Genomic DNA, 27,687 nt, shown 5'->3' on the forward strand with positions numbered 1-27,687 from the left:
TTGTAGAGACTCTGGATTCTGTTCTATTCTCCTAAAGAGCCTGGATTATTTATTTTAACAGAAAGTTAACTAGGTCTGCCCTAACCTCTGTCCTGTAGTTGGTAATGGCTGAAGTCTCTGCTGACTTGTTTACCCAAGGCTGCAATGGTTTAACTCCTTGGATCTGTTCCACATATGAAGTATAGAGATCAGAAAGAAATTTGGGCAGAGTTTATGAGAAGAACTTCTATATCAAGGACCTTTTGCAGAATTCAAGAGTATCCTTTGGTCACCTTTCCTTCCTGAGATTTCTCCCTCAGTTTCTAGCTGCTTTGGTCTCTTTAAACTCTTCCATTTGTCTTCTTCAAACCGGTAAGGATGCAAGTTTCTGTTGAGCTTTGAGCACAACCTGAAGGTGGTGCTACTTTCAGCTGACTTCAATTTAAAAGTCATGAAAACAGGAAATAGCTATTTCTTTCTTCCAAGTACAAACTCTTTGCAGTTTTTGCTAGCTTTTAGTCACTTTCAAGTGCTTTTGGTCAGTATCAGGTTAGCTGTTTTTCAGATCTTGTCTAGGAGTGTTGGTCCCCTAGAAACTTCTACATCATTACTGAAGCAGAATCTCCAAAGTACTTTTTGGGTGATGATATTTAATTTGATTTGTCTCTATGGCTTTGCAAAATAAAGGGGGGGGTCCTGCTTTATGGATAGTGTTTTTTCTTTTAGGCCTTAATAGACAACTATGAGCATTTTTATATTTATAAAAATTTTTTGGTATCAGGGATCAAACCTAAGGCCTTTTCCATGCTAGGCACAGAGCTATATCACTGCTATGTCCCTAGCCCTGTTTTTGTTTGTTTGTTTGTTTCTTAAGATAGTCTCATTATGTAGTCCAGGCTGACCTTGAACGCATTATTAGCCCAGGCTGGCCTCAAACACATGGTGATCTTCTTGCCTCAGCCTCCCAAGTGCTGGGATTACAGGTATGCACCACCATGCCCAGGTGCCCTGCTTTAGTTAAACTAAAATTTTTACTTTTAGATCATTGCAGGTACATGTAGAGTTATAAGAAATAATAGAAATTTCACATACCATTACCTAGCTTCCCATAAAAGTAATTGTCATGGTTGATCTTTACTATCAACTTGATTGGCTTGAGAGACACCTAGGAGATGAGTAACACACAATTGTGAGTGTTCAGTTAGGGCATGCCCCCATGACCTTGGGGACTACATCTGGTCTCTGGCCCCTTCCTCTCTGATTCTTTCCCAGTATCTCTGCTTCCTGGTGGCTATGAGGTAGACAATTTTTCTCTGCCATGCCCTTCCACCATGCTATTTCTGCCTTGGGGCCACCTTACCATGGACTAAAATCCCTGAAACCCTGAGCCAAAATAACCCTAAACCTTTTTCTCCTCTAAATTGTATAGGTTAGGTATTTCGTTCCAGCAACTGAAGAGTAACTAATATAGTAACATTTAGCAAAATGATAGTGCAATATTACAACAGGAGCCTGGTGTGGTGGTGCATGGCTGTTATCCCAGCACAGGGCCAGAGATTAGCTCAGTGGCATCATGCCTGGCTCACAAGCTCAAGGTTCTGAGTTCAATACCCGGTACCACCCCCATAACAATATTACAAGAGGATATTAACATTGATATAATCAAGTTACAGAACATTTCCATTATACCAATATTCTTCAAGTTGCTTTTTTATAGTCACATTCACTTTCCTCATCCCTCAGCCCCCTCACTAGTCCCTACCGGCCACTAATTCTTCATTTTGATGGTTTAAGAATGCTACATATTCAATCACATAGCATGTTACTTTTGGGGGTTGATTTTCTTCACTCAGCGTAATTCTCATAATGCACCTAGGTTCTATATGTGTCAGTAGCTTGTTCCCTTTTTTTATGAGTAGTATTTGAAGGTATTGATGTGCCCATAGTTTGTTTAACCATTCACCCATTGAGAGACATCTGGGTTCCCCTCCCAATAGTTTTTGAATATTCTAAGTACAGCTGCTACAAAAACTCATGTACAGGATTTTGTGTCTTCATTTCTGTGCAATAAATGGCCTAAAACGTAAATGTTGGATTGTATAATAGTTGAATACATCTCCATCAGCATTTAGTTGTGTCATTATATTTTATTATAACCATTCTGATAGGTGTGTAGTGATATCTTATTATAGATTTAATTATCATTTTCCCAATAGCTAATGATACCAAACACCTCTTCCATCTCCTTATCATCTGTACAAAGGCAATCCATTCTCTGATATATGATTTGCAAATAATTTCTCATAAATTACCTTGCTTTTTCATATTCTTAATGGGATGTTTGCAGAACAGTTTTTAATTTTGATAAAGTATCATTTATCATCTTTTTCTTTCATAGATTATGTTTTCAGTGTCAAGGCTAAGAACCCTCTCCCAGCCAGGGATGTAGCTCAGCAGCACAGCACCTGCCTGGCAAGCGTAAGGGCCTGAGTTTGTCTCCTAGTACCAAAAAAAAAACCAACCCAAAAAACTCTCTCCCTTCCTTTACATCCTAAAGATTTTGTTCTAAGTTTTTTTCTAAAATGTTTATAGTTTTACTTTTTACACTTAAATTCATAATCTACTTGTAGATTATGAATATGAGCACCTTTTTGTAAGGTATGAGGTGTGAGGCTTTGGGTTTTTTTCTCCCCCATGCATATACAATTACTCCAGCATCATTTGTTGAAAAGGCTCTCTTTCCTCCATTGAACTGCTTTTGTACCTTTGTAAGAAATCAGTTGGGTGGGCCGGGAATTTAGCTCAGTGAGTCCGGCATCTGCCTTGCAAGCACAAGATCCTGAATTTGATCCTTGGTATAAAAAAAAAAAATCAATTGGGTATTTGGGCATGATGGTGCACACCTGTAATCTCAGCACTCTGGGACACTGAGGCAGGAGGATCTCTGGGAATGTAGTTCAGTGTTCAGTGTGAGGTCTTGGATTCAATACTCTACACTGAAAAAAGAAGAGAGGAAGGAAAGAGGAAAGTAGAAAGAAGGAAAGAAAAAGGGAGGGAAGGAAGGAAAAAAGAAGGAAAGGAAAGTTGGGTATATTTGCAGTGGTCTATTTCTGGGTTCTCAATGGAAGTCGACGTATGTGTCTATTCCTCCACCAAACCACACTCTGATTGCTATAGCTACATAGTAAGTTCTGAAATCAGGTAGACCAATTCCTTTTCACTTTATTTTTTTGTTTTTTTTGACAGACTCGGGGTCTTTAGTGATGCTTTTGTCTCAACCTGCCAGGAACTGGGGTGACCCCTACTTTGTTGTTTTTTAAAAATTGTTTCAGCTGTTCTACTTTCTTTTTTCTATACTTAACAAAAATCCTGTTGTGATTTTGATAAAAATTGTACTAAATTTTTTATCAGTTTGGGGAGAATTGATATCTTTGTGTCTTGCAACCTATGGACATGGTATTTCTCTCTCTATTTTCTTTGATTTCTTTCAGCAAAATCGTGTTGTTTTCAATGTACAAGTCCTGTATGTGTTTTGTTAGATTTATAGTAAGTGTGTGTGTGTGTGTGTGTGTGTGTGTGTGTGTGTGTATGCACACATCTACTTCTGGGGTTCAGACCCAGGGCCTTATGCATCATAACCATTGTATGATTTTTTAATGAAAAATAAAACAAAATCTCATAACAAAACAATGAAAGAATAATAGTTTATACTTTGTATATTATTATCTTCAAAGTACATACTCAGAGTACAAGACATAGACCAAAAAGATTCTTACAAAGAAAAAACAAACAGATAACAACACAAAGCTTTCTTATATTGACCTTATTTCCTGGAATCTTACTAAATATATTCATTCTAAAGGGGTTTTGTTTTCTGAAAAAAAGATCCCTTGGAATTTTCTACATTTTTTCATGTCATCTGTATATAGGAACAGTTTTCTTTTTTCTTTTTTTGAAATATTTTGCATTTATTTCCTTTTCTTTCCTTATTACACTGGCTGGAACTTCTAGCACTATGTTGAATAAGAGTGATGAGAGCAGACATCCTTGCCTTGTTCCCAAGCTGGGGGTAGGTAGGAGTCAATCTTTTACCATTAAGTGAAATGCTATAGGTTTGCTGTAGATGGTATTCATTCAATTTGGAAGGGATTTTTTAATCTTATTTTTCTGATAGTTTTAAAAAATCATTAGTGGGTTCTGAGTTGTGTTAAATGCTTTTTTGGATGGTTAATATGATCATGAAATATTTCTTTTTTTACCTGTTAATATGCTAGATTATACTGATTAAAATTTGAATATGAAACCAGCCTTACATTTCTGAAATAAACCCCAGCTTTAGGTTTTCTGACTTATAGGAATATTCAGAGATTATTTTTGGTCCCAAGGGAGGATGTCCAGGAGCATTATCCCAAACTGAGGTATAAGGCAAAAAGATGATTATATGAACATTTTTCGACTGCCAGATTTAAGAGTCACCTAATTCTCCAGCGGAACTTTGTTCACAGAATTGATTAGGTACTAGTGATTATGTTATACAGAATTGTGTAACATAAAATGTGTTTATTATTATAATGTGATTATGTTATATAGAATACATAGAATTGATTATGTTCTATAATTGTATGGAATAGGTAAGAGGTGATGATTTTCTTTTCTGTTACTAGAAAAAATAATTCTAGAGGATATAATTTTATGTCTCCTGGGACATTAACCAGTTATGTACAGTGTTTGGTAAAGCTACAAAGTTTCTAAGAATTATATTTGACATTAGGTGACAGAAACACCGGGTAGTACATAGGAAAATCATGTTACTGGAACCAGATATGTTATGGCCACAGAGTTGATCCTGTATTTTTATGAGTCTCTTTATTGTTCCTCATGTATCTCTTACTTGAATTATATTAAATGGGTCTCTATATTTTTCTATAGCCTGAACTGTCTTCTAGGCACCACCAAGATTTCTAAGTCCACTTGATCAGTATTCAAATGGCAGCATTTCAGCCTTTTATCATTATTTTGTCTTTCTGGGTATCCTTCAGAGTAACACTATGATTGACAATGGCTCATCCTAATAAAATTGTTTTAAGAAGTCACTTTCTCTATTCCTCAGACATAAAACATGGAGACTGCTGTGGGGTGATACTTTTACTACCAGTCACTCTGGACTTTCATGGTCTCCAACCCACAGAGTTCATTAAATAAACAACAACAAACACAGAAACCTGAAAGCCTATCATTGTACTTTATGCTTTCATAGGCTTTCAGAAAACTGAAATCAGACCACACCTGGGACCTGTCATGAAGTCAATGGTGGCCCTCCATAGGGTATGTCCATGTTCTAATCCCCAGCCTCTGTGGATGTGGCTTTATTTGGAAAAGGGGTCTTTGTGGATATAATTAAGGATCTTGAGATCATCCCATAATTGAACAATTCTCAAATCCAATGGGGTATGTCCTCAAAAGAGACACAAGAGGAAAGACACAGAGCAGAAGTTCATGTGAAGACTAAGTGTGCAGCCGTCTGTTGGGGAATGAATGTGAGCAGCCACCGAAGCTGGCAGAACAGAATCTTCCCTGGATCTGGAGGAAGCATGGCCCTGAAAATATCTTGGCTTCAGACTTCTAGTCCTCAGAGCTGTGAGACAATACATTTCTGTTGTTTTAAGACACTAAGTTTATGGTAACTTGTGCAGCTGTCCTGGGAAACTGATATAACACTATCCTGGGTTTCTCATTTTGAACTTGTAAAAGAGAAGTCCAAACAGAACCAGCTTTGTCGGCCTCTAGCTGGAAATGGGAACCACATATCACTGGTGATAAACTAGATCTTTCAAACTCTTACACTGAAAGCCAATAACCTGAGTAACCAGGCCTTACCAATCACAGTTTCTAATTTTTCAAGTTTTGGATAATTCTCCTTTGTACCATCCCAAGCAACCCAGCTTCCTTCCTGGCCACTCTGTCTTCTCTGTTTCCTAATATCAGCTTATAGCAAGCTTCTGCCTGCTGTGGACTCCGAGCATGGTTTTTGCCTTTAGCCTTATTCTCAACCATCATTACTCTTGGTACTAGGGAGAGATTAAGCCAAGAAAGAGAAAATGATTGGCTTCACTCTTTGCGCATGTCTGAGTGAAGGACATTAGGTAGGTACTTTGGATGGGCAGTCCCTATGTCAGGACCAGGCGTCCACTCTGTGATGGCGCACTGTCAACTGTAGGGCACATCTAGGGTGAGGGGTTCAGATGTCATCTGGCTCAGTAAAATGGTAAAGAGCGGGGGCTTTCCTTTGAAAAGTAGCCTGCCATTTACCACATGTTTTATGACCTTGAGCAGGCTAATCTTTCTGAATCTTAGCTTACTTATCCATAAAATGGAGATAATAATCCAAGCTTGCCTTATAAATTGGCATTAAGATTAAATGAGCATTTGTCTGGCACACATTAAGTATTCAATATACCTTAACTATTATTATTGAGTTTGAGAAATGCATCTTTTCCCATTCTATAATTTACTTTTCTAGTCATAAGCTCACAGCGCTGGGGATGTAGCTCAGTGGCACCGCACCTGCATCGAAAGCATAAGGTCCTGAGTTTGATGGCTGGTACCAAAAAAAAGAAAGAAAGAATACTGGAACTAATCACAAGCCCACATTTCTGGTTTGTTTTTTTTAAGTGCCTCAAATCATATCCAGTTACTGTATCCAAGGCTGATATTATGGGGTGAGAGTAAAAGGGTTTTTTTCAGTCTTAAGTGTTCACAACTTTCTGGCAATTTCCATCCCATCTCTTGAGCCACTACAATTCCTTCCTGCCATTCCAGAACCTATGGACTAAATGGTACTCTTTTTTTTTTGGTACCAGGAATCAAACTCGGGACCTTGTGCTTGCGTGGCAGCTGCCAGAACCACTGAGCTAAATCCCTGGCCCCACTACATGGTACTTTTAACCACCATCAACACTAATGGTGTATTATTCAAGTATTTATTATTCCAGTCCTTAGTAGTGAAGTATAATAAGTATAAAGTGTAAGTGTATTCAATGAAAGAGGAAATTTAAAAATAAATTTCTAAGAATGATAGCATCAAAGGAAAGAACTCTAGTCCCTGTGAGTCTGTCCCAAGCAAACCAGGTCCCTTTTCTCTTCCTTTCATGTGTGTCAGCACAGCACCGGGCACACAGTGGGTAACTACAGGCACAGTAAGTCCACTAACCTGGGTCTTTCTTATGCAATTATATAATTCCACCTGGAGAACCACCTGTGTTTCTTTTATGTCTAACCTCTGTTTGATTATTAGAACATTAATCATGATTTTTAGTTTTTTCACATAGTTTTCAAAATATATCTCCAAACTTACAGATCATCCTGAGCTCACTGGCTTGTGTTTTGAGGATACCATGAATGGCGTCTTCAATACTTCCCTCTGAATCTCTGTTAATCCTGCCATTTTATTTTCCTCTTCCCCTGGTCATAGCCTTGGACCCTTTGCTTGCCCCAACTTTTCTTATATTCAGCTTCATGCTCATCCTTCCCTCTAATCCCTTGTGAGGAATATTAATTTAGCTCCTCATCCTTTCTTGTCTAGATGGCTGGAATAGCTTCATGTTTGTGCAGCACACAGACTTTCCCTCTTCTAGTATGTTCTTCATCTTGTGGCCAGTTATTTTTCGAGAATACAAATTTTATTACATTGTGCCTTTGCTTAAAACTGTTTGCCCTCAGGATAAAACCCAAATTCTTTAAGCCTTTCAAAGTATAGCCTAAGAAGCTCCTGTGATGTTCTTGGTTGCCACTGAATTGTCCCTGGGACACTTGTCAGTGCCTCTCTCCACTTTACTGCAGTCCCAGTGAGCAAAGTATCTGCCATTGCTGCTCCTATCACCTCAACCCACCTCGATCCTGACTGAGGCTGTGTGGTGACGCCTTGCTCTGTTGTTTAGATTTTGCTGTCTGGCTGTCTCCTAAAGGCCCATGTGTACTGAAGCTGGTGCTATTGGGTGGTGGAAACTTTCAGAAGTGGGGCCTAGGGGACAATCTTAGGTCGCTGAGGGTTGGCCCTTGAAGGGAGTGGTGGGACACCAGTCTCTTCCTCTTTTGCTTTGTTTCTTGACCACCATAAGGTACTACCTTCCTCTGCCACATGTTCCCAACCTGGTGTGTTGATTTCTGACAGGTCCAAAAGCAACAGCACTACCTGACCATGGACTTAAACCTACAAAAGTGTGAACCAAATTAACCGAATAAATCTTTCCTCTTCATAAGTTGATTTATCTTAGATACTTGTTATAGCAACAGAAACCTGACTAACACATGGTATGGTGGCAGACACTGGTCTTGCTGACAGGAAAAGCCTTTCCTCCCATCCATTTCTTTCTTCTTTTTTTTTTTTTCTTTTTGGTACCAGTGATCAAACTCGGGACCTTGCACTTGCGAGGCAGGCAGCGGAACCACTGAGCCAAATCCCAGGCCCCATTTCCTCCCATTTCTACTGTGTCTGTCTGTCTGTCTGTCTGTCTGTCTGTCTGTCTGTCTATCTGTCTGTCTGTCTGTCTATCTATCTATCTATCTATCTGGCAGTGCTAAGTATTGAACCCAGGGCCCAACACATGCTAAGCATATACTCTACCACTGAGCCACACACCCATCTCGAGTTTCAACTGTTTCATTTAATTCCAAAGGAAGTAGCCCTTCTCGGTTATAACCTCAGGAGAAAAGAGTTCCACTAGGCCCAGTTGGAGGACATTTGAGTACAATCATTCTGTGTCCCTACCCAAAACATCTCTTGGGGCCAAATATCCTTAAATGCTTCAGAAGAAACTTAACTCAAACTGAGTATCCTGTCAGAGTCATTTCCCTTTGGGCTAAGTGACACCCTCTTAGGGACAGGGATGTTGTTTCTAAGGCTTCATCTCTGTAAAGGGCCAGACTGACAATTCTGGGTGTTCTCTTCACTTTTCTTTCTGCTGCCTTATGAGGGCAATACATTTGTGGGTGTAGTGGTTATGTGCTATGATATTTAAACATTTTTATTTTAAAAATTTCAATCTTTAACCTGTTGGCAGCAACAAGGAACTGAATTATCATGACTTACAAGATATTAATTATTCTGTCACATTTCCAAGAGCAATTTCTTCTCCTCCTGGAGTGCTGGGTGAGGGTGGGGTTAGAATATGATTTGTCTTCACTCCTGACATCTTTACCCTGACCCCATGAATAATGTTTCTGGTAGATTTTTAAAAATTATGCTAAAATTCACACAACTTCAAACTTTGCCATTTAACCATTCTAAGTGTACAATTCAGGGACAGTAAGCACATTCATAAGATTGTACAACCATACCACTATCCATTTCCACAACTTTTTCATCTCAAATGGAAACTCTGAACTCATTTAGTAATTACTTCTCATTTCTCTTCCCCTTCCCCAGCTCCTGGTACTCTCTATTCTACTTTTTGTCTCTATGAATTTGCCCATTCGAGGTGCTTCATATAAGTGAAATATCTATTAGTTTGTCTTCTGTGTCTGTTTTATTACACTCCATTTCATCTGTATTGAAGCATGTGTCAGAATTTCCTTTTTTATTTTTTGAGACAGGATCTTATGAAATTGCCCAGGTTAGTCATGAACTTTCAATTCTCTAGCCTCCACCTCCCAGGTGTGTGCTACCATACCTGGTGAATTTACTTCCTTTGAAAGGCTGAATAATATTCCATTATTTGTATATACTACACTTAACTTATTTTTATACATTCATCTGCTGCTGAATGCTTGGGTATTATCAATAATGCTATTATGCATATTGGTATACAGGTATTTTTTGAGTTCTGTTCTCAATTATTTTGGGTACATGCCTAAAAATTTCTGGATCATACAATAATTCTTTTATTTTTTGGTATAGGGGATCAAACTCAGGACCTCACGCTTGCCAGGCAGGCTGCTGAGCTATATCCTCAGCCCTGATCATATGATAATTCTACATTTAACTTTTTGAGGACTTCTGGTGGGCTGGTTTTGACTTCTAAAGGTCAACAGGTCATTGTGTAGAATAGGCTCTTCCTTAGACCCCCTTACTAATATTTTATATTTTGTTCACTCCAGAAAATTAAACAATCTTTGGATGATCCTTAAATTCCCTTTTAGCTAGTAAAATTCCCCTTTTTGCCACAATTGTTCTTCCAAAGAGCTGCTTAAAAGGGATAGATCTGAAGAAGAAATCAATGACCTGGATAATTCACAACTAAGACAGATTAGAATACATCACTTATGAACAGAGATTTTATAAAACTTTTTTGAAGCTACTCCAGTTGTTTTTTTTGGGGGGAGGGTATCAAGTTAAAAACAAATAAGTAAAAACAAACAAAAACTTTGCCAAGCACAAATTTTTTTTTTAAATTATGGAATAAGAAACAGGTAGAAAAGAGTTTAAAATAATATGTAGAAGTGCTTTCAGTTGTAATTCATGCTTCCATAATTTTGAAACTGACTGATTCAGTAATCAAAGCTTGATTCTACCTATCCAAAGGGCTCAAGGGTAGCGAGCTGGGCATGGCAGTGCACACCTATAATCCTAGCACAAGGGAGGCAGAGGCAGGAGAATCCCTGAGTTCCAGGCCAGCCCCTGAGAATTTCAGGCCAGCCTTAGCTACATAGTTAGACCCTGTCTCAAAAAAACAAGGGGGCTGGTGCTGGTTAAGGGGACTGGTTAAAACTCAGTGGTAGAGTCTTTGCCCAGCATGCTTGAGGCCCTGGGTTAAATCCTAAAGTGTTCAATGATGTTTTAACATCATGCAGTCAGACATTTCACAGTGGACAATGCTTACCCAAAAAGAAAGAAATATTTCCTCCTGCTAAAAATGGCCAGATTTGGATTCACTTTTCCATATTCTTTTCTCTAATCAAATATTGGATGTCAGCAAACTGCCCTACTTCAGATAATGTTGGCATATAACAGAAAGCAACCATGCCAGGAGAGTCTGCGGAGCCAGGATTTTTGAACCAACTGAGCCTGGGTGGTAATGTGCTGGCCTGCCCACGGAGCAGCCTCTGGCAATGCAACTGAAACTTTAGGTCTTTTAGGTTTCTTGCCTTTATGCACCCTGAAAGCAGGCACAAGGGAGGTAAATCTATAATTATGGGGTTATTTAAAAGAGATTTGTGACCTGACAAACTGCCACATGTCTGTCCCTACTAAGGAGTGAAAAATCTTTGCAGCCCTTTGTCTCCAGGTGAGGTGTCTGGTTTCCACCACCGGCCAGACTTCTTGTTACAAGGCCTAAGAGATGGATATGCGGTGGGACATTAGCATTGTTCTGAAATCTCACCTAAAAATGATACCTTTTACTAGTTGTTGCATTCTTTGACCTATAATCAATCATCCTGAGTTAAAGTTTGACTTTAGCTCACTTCATTATACAAGTGCTGAGTGCTCAGCACCTCAGGGTCAAGTTTCAAACAATATGAAATGGAATTCATTGTGCAAGCTGAATAAAAGCTAGAGGAGCTGCAGTAGCCCAAGGAATTCAAGCCGCATAATAGCAGACTCAGCGTTTAGAATGCTTAACAGATTTGAGAATCCACTTATAATCATTTTAGCTGGTAATAAGTATTTACAGAGTAGCTCTTTTATTTACACTCCTCACATATTGTGTGTATATGCCAGGGACCCGCTTATGAAATGTCATTCCCTTTACCTGTTGCTCAGGCAAGGGTGCTCATCTTTTCCTGCACATTGATTTTCCATCTTTATTCATTGTCTTTCATTCAAAATGAAAAACTAGTGTGTGATTAATAACAGTGAATTACACCTTGGTGAAGCTGGATGTGGCGGTACAGTACCTGCCCATAATCCCAGCTCTTGGGAGGTTGAGGTGGGAGGAGTGTGAGTTTGAATTCCACTTGGGTTATCAAACAAGACCCTATCTCAAAAAAAAAAATCAAACAACCCTCCCCCCCCCTTTTTTTAACCTAAAATTGCAAGAGAAACTTGCATTCCCATTTATTGGATCCTACAAAGCAAATGCATATTTATTTATTTTTGTCGTACTGAGGATTGAATCCAGGGCTTTGCACTGAGCTACATATCCAGCCTTTTTCATTTTTTATTTTGAAACAGGGTCTTGTGATACCGCTAATTCCCCAGGCTCAGTTTGAACTTGTGATTCTCCTGCTTGAGGCTCCCAGTGGTGGGGTTATAGGTGTGTGCCACCATGCCCAGCAAAAAAATGCACTTTTAATGTTACAAATTTACAAATATGTATGTATATGCATATACATTATATGCACAGTGTGTGTGTATGTCTGGTAGAACACATTTTATAAAACTTACAAATTTTTATGAAATATTTCAGATACAAAAAAGCATAGAAACTAAAAACGAAAGATACCCATGTACCCATATTTACCCACTTGCCAGATTTGCTTCATATGGTTTTCATTCATTCATTCATTCATTCAGCAGTACTGAGGACTGACACCATGACCTTTGCACTGAGCAACATCACCAGCCCCTTATTTTTTATTTTGAGATAGGGTCTCATTAAGTCACTAAGTTGCCAAGGCTGGGCTCGAACTTGCCATCCTCCTGCCTCAGCCTTCCAGAGTGCTGAGGTCACAGGCATGTGCCACCACACCCGGCTACATGTATAGTTTTTATGTTTTTAATTTTTAATTTTTTCGTATGGGGGATCAACTCGGGACCTTGTGCTTGCAAGGCAGGCGGGAACCACTGAGCTAAATCCCCAGCCCATCCCCATCTTTTACCATGATATACAATGCTAACGGCAATGAACCATGGGCTGGGGATTTAGCTCAGTAGCACCTGCCTCGAAAGCACAAGGTTGTGAGTTTGATCCCCAGTACAAAAAAAAAAAAAGCAATGAACCATGTACATCGCAGATCCAATTAGCTCCAACTTTGAAATAACATATCTTGAGTATGACCACTTCTTCCCACACCACAGTGATCCCAGCGCAAGCTACTGTTTTCTCCTCTAGGAGCAGGAGACTCTCCTGGTTTCATTAGGGTTCCTCTGCAGTCCACTGTGTACACAGCCCTTGAGGCTAGATGGGGTCTTTCCTTCCACCAAAACCCTTCAGTATCTGCTCATCATTCCTGGAATGGATCAAAGCGCTTCCCGTGGCTGGGACAGCCACAATGGTCGAGCCTCTCTCAGTCCCTTCCTAGCTCTCCGAAGTGGATGGGGACTCTGCCTCGGGGACTTGGAAAAAGTTACCACATTGCCTGCAACCACCCTTCCTCTCCTTCCTGTGGCTTCCTCTCTGCCGTTGTCTGATTGCTGCTCAGATATCACCTCCAGTTCCTTATTTACACTGACTGTCCAGCTTCTCTAAGTGAGTATTTCCTTCATTTCCTAGCTCCTTATCTTGCTTCTAATTTTCACCTTGCTTTTTTTCTTCTTAGTTCGCAAACCTGAGCTATTTGTTTACTTCTGCTTCCCCTAACAGATTGAAAACTGCACTGTGTGTCCCCACTACTCAGAATGATGCCTGGTTTACCAGCCCTTGGCAGAATGAAAAAAATGCAAGACCATCAGTAAATGACCCACTGTGCATATTCTTCTGCATAGTACCTTGAAAACACTTGATGATGGAGCACAGTAGGAGAGAAATTTATACAGCACACATACAAACACCTAAACACATAATAGAAAGTTTCGAGAAACAATACTCATACCACTCTCATACTCAATTTCACTGAGAAAAGAAAGAAGCAAAGAAAGACAAATAAGGCATGCTTTTACTAATATGAGGTGTCTGAAACAGTGAAATTCATAGAATCCAGCTGGGTATGGAGGTGCACACCTGTAATCTCAGCACTCTGGGAGGCTGAGGCAGGAGCATCACAAGTTCAACCCAGCCTGGGCAACTTAGAGAGATAAATTTTAAAATTTACATCAAAATTTTAAAAGGTGAGGGTGTAGCTCAGTGTGAAGGCCCTTGGTTGAATCCCCAGTGCTGTTAAAAAAATTTTTTTTCCATAGAATCGGAGTGGAAGAGTGGTTGCCAGGGACTAGGGAGAGGGAAGTGGAGAATTGCCAATCAATGACTATAACTTTCAGTTAAGCAAGATTAATAAATTCTAGTGATCTATTCAACACTGTACTTGTAGTTAACAGCACTGTATAGTACACGTACAACTTTGTTATAAAGATGTATGTCTCAGGGCTGGGGATTTAGCTCAGTGGTTCCACCGCCTGCCTTGCAAGCACAAGGTCCAGAGTTTGATCCCTGGTCCAAAAAAAAAAAAAAAAAAAGAGATGTATGTCTCATGTTAAGTGTTTTTTTAATCAACCGCAATAAAATAAAATTAGTAAGGTAAGCACACACACACACACAAAGACAAGAAAATACACTAGTTGCAACACATTGAATTGATTTCACAATCTACCAACAAATTTGAACCAACAATGTGAAAAATTGTTCTAGTGTATATACCTTGAAGTGCTTTTGCTGGGTCTACTAAATATTCTTGAATTGTTCTTTAATTTAAAAACTTTACACTACTAGCATTATAGGAGTTGCTCACATCTTTAACTTGATCTTACCACGTTTTTGAAGTCCTGCTAGTTACAGCCAAACAGTATCTTCTGTTTTAATTTGCATTTTCCTGAGTACTATTGGTGACTTCATACAAGGACCAGAGATCTTGTCCTTTAAGAAAACATGTACACCAAATTATTTTCTAATGCCCCAGGAAGACTAAGACTTTTCTTATCATAACCTCTCATATAATTCTATCTTATCATATCTTTCTCACTTTATGTGATTAGCAATTACAAATGCTCAGACAGTATATGTATTTAGGGTTAGGAAACTAAAAACCCTATACCTAAGGACACTACATTAAGAATAATTTTAGTCCATCATCCATTTGGTTGTTTATTCAGCAAATATCTATTGAAGGCTCAGGTACTGCTAGCAATTTACCAGAGAAGACCAATAGCCTCTCCTGGTGTCTACCTCCAAGTCCCAGATTTTTTTGTCCTTTGCACAGTGGCAGGCATGTTGAAGAAAAGCTGGAAGACTCCTTCCAACCCATTGTTCTCGAGCACTAGATGGGTTTGTATTCAATGGTGCCTCCCGGGAGGAACGCAGTGAGTTCATGTATACTCTTAATTGCCAAGGAGTTATCTCCAGCGAAAAGTTTTTACATAAGGGAGAAATACGTGTTTTCACTTCAATCACTTGTTTTAAAATGTACTATGATAATTAGGATCTTTTAAAGCAATCGATTTATTTTTCTTCTAAAGCAAGTTTTTTGCCCTTTACCGAAAGAAAGAAAAAAGCTTCACACTTTATTTCGTTGTCATGCTAGGTTTGATTTAAAAGTCGATGAGAAGTATCTGTCATTCATTCTAACTCAGGTAATTCCTTATTCAAACGGGAGGAAAGATCTCCAAGCCACATTAAAACAAAAAAAACAGTCTGCAGCTTCTATCTCCAACAAATAATGGTCTAGAGACTTTTCTTTTTTTAATCCCATAGATAAGGCTTCAGTAAACTGCACTTGTGGTTTTCCAGTTTAATTGCCACGAGTCTTATGCAAAACCAGACCTTTTCCCCTGCTTTCTGGAAAGATCAGGACTTAACTCATTTTATTGCTTCAGATAATTGTGTGGTTACCAGATAAGAGGAGCTACACTAAGGGACGGGAAATCGGCTACAAATATTGGTGGTCGAGCTGGATTCTTTGCTATTTATGTTGCTTTACATAATGTGAGCCCCACTGAGCAAAGAAAAGTACCCAGAGGCGGGCGCCCCGGCCCGCTGCCTCGGATTTCCCTCCCCAGCCCGGAATTCATGCAAATCAGCCTGCTCCCCCCGGGGCAATACGAACCACTTTCGCGCCACTCGCTCAGGACCGCACAGCTACATAAAGAGTGGGGGGGTCCCTGGAGCCCCCAGGGGGGTTTCTCAAAGAAATTTTGGAGTCTCCAAGATTATCCTTGGCGCGCAGAATAGGTGAGGGGCGGAGTTTTTTTCTGGGGGTCTAATTGGCCTTATGCTCCGTCGGGACGTTACCTCAGCTTGCAGGACCTGCGCCCCGACGCGGGAAAGCCAGCCCCAGCCCCGCCCCTGGGGCCCGCTCAGCGCGCCCCGCCTGAAGGTTGAGCGGCTCCTGAGGCTCCGGTTGCGTGGCACCGCGACGCTCGGCTTCTCCGCCGTCCGGTCCTAGCAGCTCGGGTGCCCACCGCCGGCATGGAGGCTCGCCGCGTGCGGGTGAGGGCTGGGTGCCGGGTGCTGGGCGCTAGGTGCGGGCGGGGACGGGCGGCTCCCCAGGACTCCGCAGACCGGGACTGCTTATCAACTGGTGGCCATCCTGGGCGTCGCCGGTTTGAGAAGCCCCAGATTTGTGCACTCGGGGCAACTCAGGGATCCGGGGACGGGACGATCCCGTCGGCTCGCGCGCGGGCGGAGGGAGCCGAGCGGCTCGCGGCGAGGGTGGTGGCGCCTGGGACCGGGCACGTGCCTCCGCCGGGCACGTGCGCGGGCCGGGCCTGGCGGGGCAGCCGGATGGTGGCTGGGGTCCCACAGCGCCCGGCAGCCGCACAGCTCGCACCCTTCTCGCGGCGCACACCCGCGCGCAGGGGGTGCCCAGCGGCCGCTCCTAACCGCCTAGGGTCGGTGGATTTGAAGGTGAAGGTCTTGCAAACGCCTTTCTGCAGGAGTTGGGTTGTACACAGCGGGGTGTAGGTGTATTTTTAGTTCCAGGCGTTGCAGAAGCGCAGTTGAGGCGCCTGGTGATCAGACCGTTCGCTGGCGTGGTCCTAGTTGTCCCCACTCCCTCTCCCCCCACCCCGCCTCACTCGCAGCTGCGAGTTGCCCAGAACTGAACGTTACTCTGTTCTAAGGGAAGCCAGAATTTAGGGCCTGCCCAAGAGAGGGGAGGAAAGTGGGGGTTGGGTGGAAAGGAAGAGTGGGATGTGCTGCAGTTAACAGCGGATAGGACCTCTGCGGGGGCGGGGGGCCAGGGGGGCTAGGAGGGGCGTGGTCTCAGCCTTCTCTGCCCAGGTAGGTGGAACGGGCCGTGGCTTCCAGCCTGCAGAAAGCCAGGTGTTAACAGTGTCTAGGATTCAAATCTGGCCCACTGTGCACTACGAGTGGTATCAGTCATTAAGCTTGACAAAAACATTTATCTCTGTCGTGAGCATTTGTTTTCTCCAAGGATATTCTTGCCGGGCAAATAACTTGGGTTGTGCTGACTTGTTAAGGCTCAGCATGTATTCCCGAGACAACCCCCTATAGAAATGCTCCCTTGAGGCTGTTGTGAACTCTGACTACTCCAGGTAGATGGATGAGTGTCAGGAGTCCCCGAAGCAATGCAATCACAGCTCTTTTAGAAAGTTGCAGACCAGAGTTCTTCCAGCCCTGTGATTTTTGTGCAATCTATTTCTCCTTCCTAGGGGCTTGGATTTCCTCATCCAGAAAATGGTTCCTAAAAGGACAGAAAGACAGACACTTCTTAAAGTGATTGGACGGCCTCTTGGCATAGGAAGGTTAGGTTGCAACAATTATTTTCGCAAATAATTTTATTGTTCGCTGGAGACTGAAAGGCAGAATGTTGGGTGAAGAAGGAAATCAAGAACGTTTTGCTCATCTGACTCCTCACATCTTAGCATTGTTTTCTGAGACCTAGAGCAGAACTTGTCCTTCCAAAGTTTTAAGTGTAAGGACTCACTGCCACTCCATGCCCCTATTTAAAGAAATAAAAATATAGGAACTAATGGAACACTTAAGAAATCTCATTAAGAAAAGTCAGAAACGACTGTCCTTTTTACACAAGATAGATTCCAGTTGCATTTTCTGATGAGCAGTGCAGAGCTGTTTAGTGTTGTGAATGAATAGAGCATTTTCATATCTATAAGTAGTGTGCACCTTATGAAAGGACTTCTAAAAAAGTGGTCCTTTTGTTTTTCTGATCACTGGGATCAAACCTAGGGCATTTACCACTGAGCTGCATTTCCGGCCCTAAAAAACTTAAGTCTTGAGCCGGGGATTTAGCTCAGTGGTTCCACTGCCTGCCTCGCAAGCTCAAGGTCCCAAGTTCAATCCCGGTACCCTCCCCCAAAAAACAAGTCTTGGAGAGAGTAAGGGGCCTGCAGAAAGAACTGAATGACAGACATAGAGTGCTAAAATGCAATCAGACGTTCCTCTTGGTTTGGAGTGCTGTTTTATCATTAGCTTGGCTTTTACCATGTGTTTACTGGGCTGATATGTTTGATCTGTAAGGACTTGTGCTGAAATCACTATACCCCTCCTGACTGGAAGGTGGCCTCTTTGGAAGTCTGCCACCTTGAAATAGAGGTCCTGCCCAATTTTGGTAGTTGGGGAAATTAGCAACACAGTACATAGTCCATTGCTTACATAAAAAGACCTCATTTGCTTGATTTTGGCTGAGGGAGAGAAAATTGCTCTGCAATTTTGTACTTTTGAAATTTCCTTTTAAAAGTACAGTTCGATTTTTTAAATAGTGAGATTGGATTTTAGGAGTTTAGCATTGAATTCCTGTGGAGCCTAGCACGATGCTAAGTGCTTAGGGCCTAAGGTAGGAACAGGTAGTTCTGCAGATGTTTCAGTAAATTGATAAATATTACATTTTTCTTTTTCCAAAGAGATCCCTCTTAAAATGTGACCTGGTTTAGAAATCTTTTTGTAGCAATTGCACAGCTTCCTTTTTCTCTGTAAGTTATGAGAAATGAACATGTCTACTCTGCTGTTTAAACTCAAATGTCTTTAGTTAGCTACTACAGTAAACATGCCACTTAAGAGCATTGCCATTTCCATTTGCAGCAAAATGATCTCAGAGTAAAGAAGAATGTAAAGAAATTCAGATATATGAAGTTGATTTCCATGGAAACGTCATCATCCTCTGATGACAGTTGTGACAGCTTTGCTTCTGATAATTTTGCAAACACGGTAAGTGCTGCCTGAGAATAAACAGAATTGAGTCTGCAGTACTCAAAATGCCCCAAATGCTTTGTGCATGATAAAAACTGCTTGCTTTTTGCCTACATTTCTATACAGCCGTTAGGAAAATACAGTATGCACTGTAATTTTATTTCACTTTTTGCCGTGGTTCTGGGTGGTAATTGTTGGAGGTAGATTAGCTACTTATTCTATCCTTTTGAAATGTCGCCTAACCTAACATGCCTGATGATTTGCCATAACAACTCAGAAATCATTTGTAAACCTCTGAACCATTTTTCTTTGTAACAAAAGCTATTCTCTTGTAGTGCACTTGTAAATGTGATTTGCTCTCTGCACGGTTTATGGAAAATTGATTCTTGAAAAAGAAAAAAATGCACAACCACATTTATTTATTTATTTTACAGAAACCTAAATTCAGGTCAGATATCAGTGAAGAACTGGCAAATGTTTTTTATGAGGACTCTGATAACGAATCTTTCTGCGGCTTTTCAGAAAGTGAGGTGCAAGATGTGTTAGACCATTGTGGATTTTTACAGAAACCAAGGCCAGATGTCACTAACGAACTGGCCAGTATTTTTCATGCCGACTCTGACGATGAATCATTTTGCGGTTTCTCAGAGAGTGAGATACAAGATGGAATGGTGAGTCTGAGAATTTCACCAGTTTCAATAAGTAAGGTGCATTTAAAGCATGATGTGCTTGTACTTTGAAAAAATTTTTCCTTCAATTTTTGTTTTAGTCATGTCAGAGATTTTGTTGACCATTTAAAATTTTTGAATATTCATATCTTGGAGCAGTTTTTACTACTGTGACCCTATTTGTAAAGCTCAAACATTTTGTAGGTTCTGCAAATCAAAACAGATTTCCATGATTACCACAGGGATCCAGCCTAATGAAAGGGAGCATGTGAGCCCTAAAGATGAGCTGCGTTCTCGAGTATGTGCAGGTGCCCTGCCCAGTGCCTGGCACACAACAGGCCTTTGATGAACACTGCTTTCCATAGGTAGCTCTGTACCTTCATCCCAGGAACCCGAGAGTCCTCCGGGGCAGGAGCTCAGTGCACACAGGGACAAGTAGGGCCCTTCCTGCTGCTTCTGTCTGCTGCTTGGTCTGCTTTTCCTGTGCATGTACCCTCCCCTTTAACTTGTTATTGTCCTGAGGCTGCTGCTGCTACGCTTGCCCCACTACTGAGCACACGCCTAACTCTGCAGACCTGTTCTTGCCTCAGACTTTCCGTGGAGAAGCTGAGTTCCCTGCAGGCGGGTGCATACCTCCACCTCACTGGTGTGGCACAGCTCCACTTCCGGACTGTTGAGTTACATGCATGTGAGTGGCAGCACCTGGCCCAGGAGCACTCAGTGCTATTGCACTGTCCTGAGCATGGTACCCGATGATGGCCCCAGTGGGCGCTCACTGCAGGGCCAGTCTGCGAATTGTGCTGTGACCCATTGTCAGTAGCCTGAATAATTTCTGGGCAGTGATTCAGGTCTTTGTAGATACTGGACGTTGTGATTAGTAAAATTCTAGTTGATTAAAAGTGTAAAGAATCCATAAAAGTTTCTTGTTTTGTATTCTCTCCTCCTTAGACATGAAAAAGTACATGGATGGTACCAAAAACCATGGGGATTTAAGAAATATTTGTTTATTCATTTTTTTATTCATGCTGGGGGTCAAACTCAGGGCCTTATGACTGGTAAGCACGCATTGTTCCACTGAGCTACACCTCCTGCGTGTTAAGAAACTTCTGAATGTTAAAAATGAGTTTTTCCAACCTAGGTGTGGTGGGTCATGCTTGTAATTCCAGCTCTGGGCAGCTGAGGCAGGAGGATTTCAAGCCCATGCTGGGCAATTTAGTAACTTAGCAAGACCCTGTCTCAAAAGGGCTAGGATGTAGCTTGTTGCAGAGGCCCTGGCTTCAATCCTTAGTACCCCTCAAAAGAAAAAAGAAAATGGGTCTTTCTTTTCTGGAACTTCATGGATGGTATTTTTTTCTCAGATGGCTCAGAACAGTGTGTCCCAGATAGGCTGCATGGAGTCACAGTATACTCAGGTTATTGTTTTATTTGTATGTCTTGATTTTGTTAACCCAAATGATCAGTTGCCCGATGTTCAGTTAAAATTCATTTGCTAAAGTATCTTTGTAGTCAAATTGGTGAGGCGACACTTATCTTCCATCAGCATATCCTTGACAACTCAATCGCTCTGATTCTCTAGAGACCACAGTCAGCCCGAGAGGGCTGCAGGACCCGCAGCCAGGCCAGACCCTCTGGCCCTCTCAGGGTGGCCATGAAATTTCCGGTGCGGAACACCAAGGGGTCAGCCAACAAAAAGAAAGTGACCCCCCAGCCCTCAGAGAATTCTGCCAGCAATTCCAATTCCGATTCAGAAGATGAAAGCGGCATGAACTTTCTGGAAAAAAGAGCCTTAAATATAAAGCAAAACAAAGCCATGGTAAGTATCCGACTTAGAATCGACTCTTCCCAGCTTTTCCCTAAGCAATTTTTTAACTTACATCCGGACCCTAAGAATTATTTCTGTGTAGCTGTGAAGACTTCATAATGTATTCTTTTTTTTGTTTTTGTTTTGTTTTGTTTTTTGGTACCGGGGATTGAGCTTAGGACCTTGTGCTTTCGAGGCAGGCGGCAGAACCACTGAGCTAAATTCCCAGCCCCTTCATAATGTATTCTTGAAATGTGTTTCTTGGAGCTGAGCACATAGCTCAGTGGTAGAGCATGTGCTTTGCCACCATGAGTTCAATCGATAGCATCCAAAAGGAAAGCATTCCTTTCCCTAAACTTTGCTTTTTAAAATACATGTTAAAGACTTAGTTAAGCACAGAAGAGAATCAGAAACTCTTTTGAATGTGTCAACTTATTAAAGCTGTGAGATGCGCCGGAACAATCTTTACAAGTTAGTTGCTTCTTTTCTGAATCACTGCTTTCTATTAAATTTCTTTGCTTTTTAGCTTGCAAAACTCATGTCAGAATTAGAAAGTTTTCCTGGCTCATTCTCCGGAAGACCTTCTCTCCCAGGCCCCAGATCAGTAAGTGTTTGTGATTCCTTGTTTGTGTGGTATTGCTTTGGGCAAGCCTAGAGCAGATTTCTGTGGGATTATAAAATCTAATCTCCTTATTGCTGCTGTGATCTAGGCAGTCAAAGAAGAACTAGAACAAGCCTCCTTGCATCCTAAATATTGTGGCCTCCACCCTGCCCATGTGGTTCTCAAAACTTTTTTTTTTTTTGTACTGGAGATTGAACTCGGGACCTTGCACTTGTGTGGCAGGCACCGGAACCACTGAGCTAAATCCCTGGCCCCCCAAAACTTTTTTGAGATAGGGTCTTGCTGTGTATTCCAGGCTGGCCTCTTAACTTGGCGTGATCCTTCTGCTTTGGCCTCCTGGGTGCTGCATGTACCACCATTCCTGGGCTTTCAAAACTTTGGTTATTTCTGTCCTTCCCAGCTAGGCTGGGCTTTACCTATATTTATCCTGCACAGTAGGTATGTAGTAAGCCTGAGAGTAAGGAAAGTAATTTCTTTACCAGGTTATGGCCAGAAATATATGATTGTAGGCTGCAGTGACGGAGGGAAATTTGTTGTAGCTGCTGTGGTACAGAAGGAAAGCCTGGTCTGTCCTTCTGCCCCCAGGAGGCCAGACAGAAGTCAGCAAGGTAGGAAGAAGGAGAGCCAAGCATTCTTTTGTGCAATATAGAAACAGTGCCTGTGTTCCAGGGCTCAAGAGATGTAGTACAGAAGTTTTTTTGGAACAGAAAATCAGATTTTGCATCTTTATTAAGTAGAAGAATAAATAGACCAATTTGAGAGAACCTGGGCTTGGTTTTACAAAATTACAGTGGCCTTGTGGGTTTTGGGCTTATTTTCCATGCATTATAAAAAAGACAAAAATGAGAAAATGAAGCTCTCTTTTTGCTTAAAAGGAAGTCCCTTAAGGAAAAGATGTAAATTTTCCAAAGTACTACTTGTCTTTCTTAGGAAATAAACAGATTCCATCCTGTTTTGTTAAGCAGTCAAAGACTCCCCGAAGGCGGACATTCCCAGGTGTGGCTTCCCGGAGGAACCCTGAGCGGAGAGCCCGGCCACTCACCAGGTCTAGGTCTCGAATCCTGGGGTCCCTCAGCGCTCTTCCCACTGAAGAGGAGGAGGAAGAGGAAGATGACAAGTACATGCTCGTGAGAAAAAGGAAGGCCTTGGATGCATTGGTACTTCACCCTCTGTTGGCCCAGTATCACTACACACAGCCTCAAAACCCTGTGAACCAACTTAAATGTTTGCTCAGACCAACTGTTAATGTCACGTAAACTTAATTTGATTTTTTTTTTTTTCCAGTACTGGAGTCTAACCCAGGGCCTTCACACTGAGCCACATCCTCAGCCCCTTTTTTAACTTTTATTCTGAGACAGGGCCTTGCTAGGTTGCCTAGGCTGGCTTCAGACTTGTGACTCTTCTGCCTCAGCCTCCCAGAATGCTGGTTGTTTGGATTTTGTTAGTAGGTCAGAGTCAGGTTTTCTCAACTTTTCTCGGTTTCCATAATGTCCTATTATCCTCACAAGAAATTTGTGACTTACCCCTTTTCCATAAGCAAGTTTGAATTGTCTGTGAAGAAGTTAAAAATCAAGTATCTGAGGTACAAAGCTGGGGAGAGCCAGTAAGGGGCCCTGTCTCATGCTTCTTGTCACACAGGATGATGACATACCCAGAGGTCGTCGCCCGGGAGCCATGACCCTTCCCCATATAATTCGTCCGGTGGAAGAGATCACGGAGGATGAGTTGGAGAACATCTGCAGCAACTCTCGAGAAAAGATCTATAACCGCTCCCTGGTGAGAGCTCCTAAATCTGCCTGGAAATGTAAACAGCGAGAGGGGAGGCGGCCTCCAGCCCTGGAGTGCTGCTGATGTTGAAAGGTCTGGCAGAAGGATGTGAGCCTGCATTTTTCCATACAAGGAAAGAAGAGTTTTACTATTCCTAGGATATAGCGCTGTCACTTGGACTACCTGCTTAGTAGTATCAAATCTTTTCCTCTAATCTACAACTGGATCCCTTGAACACGTCTATTGTGTATCTAGTATGTATGCATACGTAGATGCAGTGTATGAAAGAGAAAAATGGATTGGGGCAGGTTTTTGTGTGTGCTGGCATTGAACTCAGCCTCACACATAGTAGGCAAGGACTCCACCACGGAGCTGTACATCCATCCCCGAAAATAAAGACATCCGACGACAGAGTGCAGGCCTCTTGCTTCGGATGCTTTTCATGCTGTGCTGTGCCACGTACCTGAGTACATGGAGATAGGAAATGCCACACTCCTGTGTGGTCAGGGTCATTCTTTAGATATGCCATTTTTCTCTACAAAAAGCAACGTTCGTAAGTTTTTTCCTTATTTGCTCTTTATTTGTAGGGATCTACTTGCCATCAGTGCCGTCAGAAGACTATTGATACCAAAACAAACTGCAGAAATCCAGAATGCTGGGGTATCCGAGGCCAATTCTGTGGACCCTGCCTTCGAAACCGTTATGGTGAGGAGGTGAAGGATGCGCTACTGAACCCGGTAGGTGCCCTAATAGGAGGGCGTGAACCTGGAGCTGTCCTGGGGGAGCCCTGGAGTCCTTCGTGTTAGGAGGCACTTGCTCCTGGGGTGGGGTACAGATGAACTCGCAGTGTTGGGGTGCACAGGTCTGAGCCTGGCGCATGTGCTCAGAGCTTGGGTTTCACAGTGTGCCCTTTCACACTCGCCCTTCAGGACTGGCATTGCCCGCCTTGTCGAGGGATCTGTAACTGCAGTTTCTGTCGCCAACGAGATGGACGGTGTGCGACTGGGGTCCTTGTGTATTTAGCCAAGTACCATGGCTTCGGGAATGTGCATGCCTACCTGAAGAGGTAACAGTTGTTTCTCTCTTCTACATCTGAATCTTACCTTCACTGATGCATCTTAGTAAAAAGAAATCAGAATCTCGTTATCTCTAGGGCAGGGGTAGTGTGAGTATTGACCAGAAAGGGCACATGGGGAGGGTTGGAAACATTTTCTCATTGGAGGGGTGGTAGCCAGGTGGGCATGCATGTAAAATTCAGATTGTACACTTGGTTTGTGCATTTGACTGTGCACATATTGTGATTCAGTAAAAATATTGTTTAGAAAATTCAGCCAGGTGTGGAGTGGTGGTGCACTCCTGTAATCCCAGCACTTCAGGAGGTAGAGGCAGGAAGTTCCCAGATGCTCACCAGTGCCAGGCCGTGGTGGTGCACCTTTGTAATCCAGGAGGATCGCTGCAAGTTTGAGGCCAGCCTCAACTACATAGTGAGTTCAGGGCCAGCCTGGAATAGACAGTGAGACCCTGTCTCAAAAAACAAACAAGGGAGTCAGGGATTTAGCTCAGTGGTGCTGCCACCTGCCTGGTAAGCACAAGGTCCTGAGTTTGATCCCTGGTACCGAACTTAAAAACAAAAACCACCAAGTTCCAGTCCAGCCTGGGCAATTTAGTGCCTCAGTGAGACCTTATCTTGAAATAAAAACTTTAAAAAGGGCTGGGGATGTAGCTCAGTGCAAAGGTCCTGGCCTCAAGCCTCAGTATTTTGAGGTAGGGGCGTTGGCTTTCAAAAGAATTCATTGGTCAAAAACGATACCCTGACTTTTTATTTATTTTTTCTTTCTTCTCTTTCACAGTCTGAAACAGGAGTTTGAGATGCAAGCCCATAATACCTAGAGATTGGCTGCCTGCTTTCTACTTCTCACATCTTCCTAGTTGAAGTTTTCAGTTCTGTTGTTGATCGAACCTGAGTTAAGAATCATGATGACCAGTCTGTTTTATAGGACTCTCAGGTCAGGTTAATCCCATTAGACTCACAAGTGCTTCAAGAACATCATGGAAGTGGTTTGCTAGTGGCACCTGTCCCTCTTGCCACTTCTCCACATCCCCGGTCCCCACCTCGGTCTTCCCCTCTATTTCCATGGTCTTCTCCCACCACTGAAGTTTCCGATTCTTTTTATTTGTGTGTGTGTGTGTGTGTGTGTGTGTGTGTGTGTTTGTGTTTGTGTGTGTGTGTGTGGTGCTAGGGGTGGAATCCAGGGCCTTGTGCATGCTAGGTAAGTGCTATTCCACGGACCTATGTCCCCAGCCCTCAAATTCTTTTTAAATTGTGAGTGTATATTTGATTGTATTCCTGTTGAAATAGCCCTGGAACCTTCCCATAAACCCAAGCACTTAGAAGCATAGAAGTGTTAACTCATTGTTCTGTTGAATTCCAGAGAAGAACCTTCTAACCTGTTTACACAGAAACAATGGGTATAATTTAGTGTTCACTCTTAAAACCATGTGGCAAAGTTAGGTAATTGTTGCAAAGTGGAGTGTATTGCTTGGTTGCTGAGGTTAAGTGGCTCACCCAGTCATCCAGAGGTTTGTGGGCAGCATTATATTGTGCTGCTTAAAATTACTGTAGAAAAGACATTCTGGGGAATTCGGATGGTGAAAAGTTCCAGGAATAGGCTGATATGAATCCTTGGCATGAAAGTGTAGAATCTTGGTATTAAGAACTAGTCTAGTTTGTGCAATTCTTGAAGAAATTATCCCTGCCGGTTGCTATGTACAGGGTTGAGGTTTTCAGCACTTTTATAACAAGAAGTGTCTTTTGGAGATGGAACCTTTCAACAGTTTGTCAACATGACAGCTCTCTCAGATTTGTTCCTGGGCCCATTTTGTACATCTTCCCTCTCCTTTTGTATTAAGTCGTTCCACAGGGTCTGGTTTACCTGCATGTGTAGCTGTTGCGATCGCTGTGGAGTGATAGCTAATGAGACCTTCAGACAATAAGTGTAAATATAACTTTTGATCTGTAATGGTTTTACACAAAAGTTTTTATTTTAATAATAAAACATTTTTGTTCTAACTTGTCTGCTTTTTAAAACATTTGATCTTACAGTACGTCTTTTTTTTCCCCTTGTATTTCAATAAAAGGCCATGTCTGCCTTTTCTACAAGTTTCCCTTTTGTCTTCAGTTTCTGAATGTCCAGGGCCAGCTCTTCCAAACAGTGTCTCTTGGTGATGTGACCAGTAGCTATAATCAGAAAAGAGAGGGCTGGGGATTTAGCTCAGTGGTTCTGCCTCCTGGCCCAAAAGCGCAAGGACCCGAGTTTGATCACCCGTTACCAAAGAAAAGAAAAGAGAACACAACATTGTGAATGGGAAATTTTACAATGTTGTGTTTTTCTTTGTCATTTGCAACCCCAAAGACTAAGGGTGATTTTGCAGTAGTTGGCTACTCTTACTATTCAAATGTCTGTTACATGCATGCTGTTTCCAGGACTGGGAGAACCTGAAGATGTGCTCTAAAAGCTCTTAGAGCCCAATTTTTTTTTTTGAGGCAAGGTCTTACTGGCCTTGAATTCATTATGTGGCCCAGGTTGGCCTCATACTTATGGCAATTCTCCTCCCTCAGCCTCTTGAGTGCCGAGATTATAAGCTTGAGCCACCTCGCCCAGTTAACACCCCAGTTCTTTAGGGCAGGGGTTGGCAAATGCAGCCTGCAGGCCAGATCCTGTTGTGGGCTATATTATATGGTGCATATGAACACTTAACACATTTTTAAGTTAAGTGTTTAAAAGATCATATGACAGCATGGTTCACAAAACCTAAAATATTTACAACGTGGCGCTTTACAGAAAGTTTGTGGTGTCCTACACCAAACTTACCTGGGAAGCCATGTTTACCTGTACAGACTTATGCAGGGAAAAGACCTAGAACACGTAGCCCAGT

The 27,687-nt window shown here is 42.1% G+C and overlaps 1 protein-coding gene across 8 annotated transcripts; it reads left to right on the plus strand.

The window, feature by feature from the left end:
- The first annotated feature begins 16,060 nt into the window (after positions 1–16,060).
- Positions 16,061–26,821, plus strand: Cdca7 (cell division cycle associated 7). 8 transcript variants are annotated; one of them, XM_021238613.2, is made up of 12 exons: positions 16,065–16,214; positions 17,399–17,491; positions 18,786–18,911; positions 19,328–19,564; positions 20,920–20,973; positions 21,138–21,374; positions 21,889–21,966; positions 22,947–23,141; positions 23,623–23,760; positions 24,339–24,488; positions 24,681–24,817; positions 25,602–26,821. In XM_021238613.2, exons 3-12 carry the CDS (start codon positions 18,831–18,833, stop codon positions 25,639–25,641), a joined length of 1,347 nt encoding a protein of 448 aa, XP_021094272.2. In that variant the 5' UTR covers positions 16,065–16,214; positions 17,399–17,491; positions 18,786–18,830; the 3' UTR covers positions 25,642–26,821. The 8 variants fall into 8 exon arrangements, with proteins under 8 accessions (XP_012932391.2, XP_004857746.2, XP_004857748.2 ...); XM_013076937.3 differs by lacking the exon at positions 17,399–17,491 and having other exon boundaries at positions 16,061–16,214; XM_021238610.2 differs by lacking the exons at positions 16,065–16,214; positions 17,399–17,491 and adding an exon at positions 16,249–16,631 and having other exon boundaries at positions 22,950–23,141.
- Positions 26,822–27,687: the final 866 nt, after the last annotated feature.

This window comes from Heterocephalus glaber, unplaced genomic scaffold (genome assembly GCF_053883595.1).
Source record: "Heterocephalus glaber isolate CG9 unplaced genomic scaffold, H.glaber_assembly_v1.0 deba00000347, whole genome shotgun sequence".
In the NCBI taxonomy this organism is placed as follows: domain Eukaryota; kingdom Metazoa; phylum Chordata; class Mammalia; order Rodentia; family Bathyergidae; genus Heterocephalus; species Heterocephalus glaber.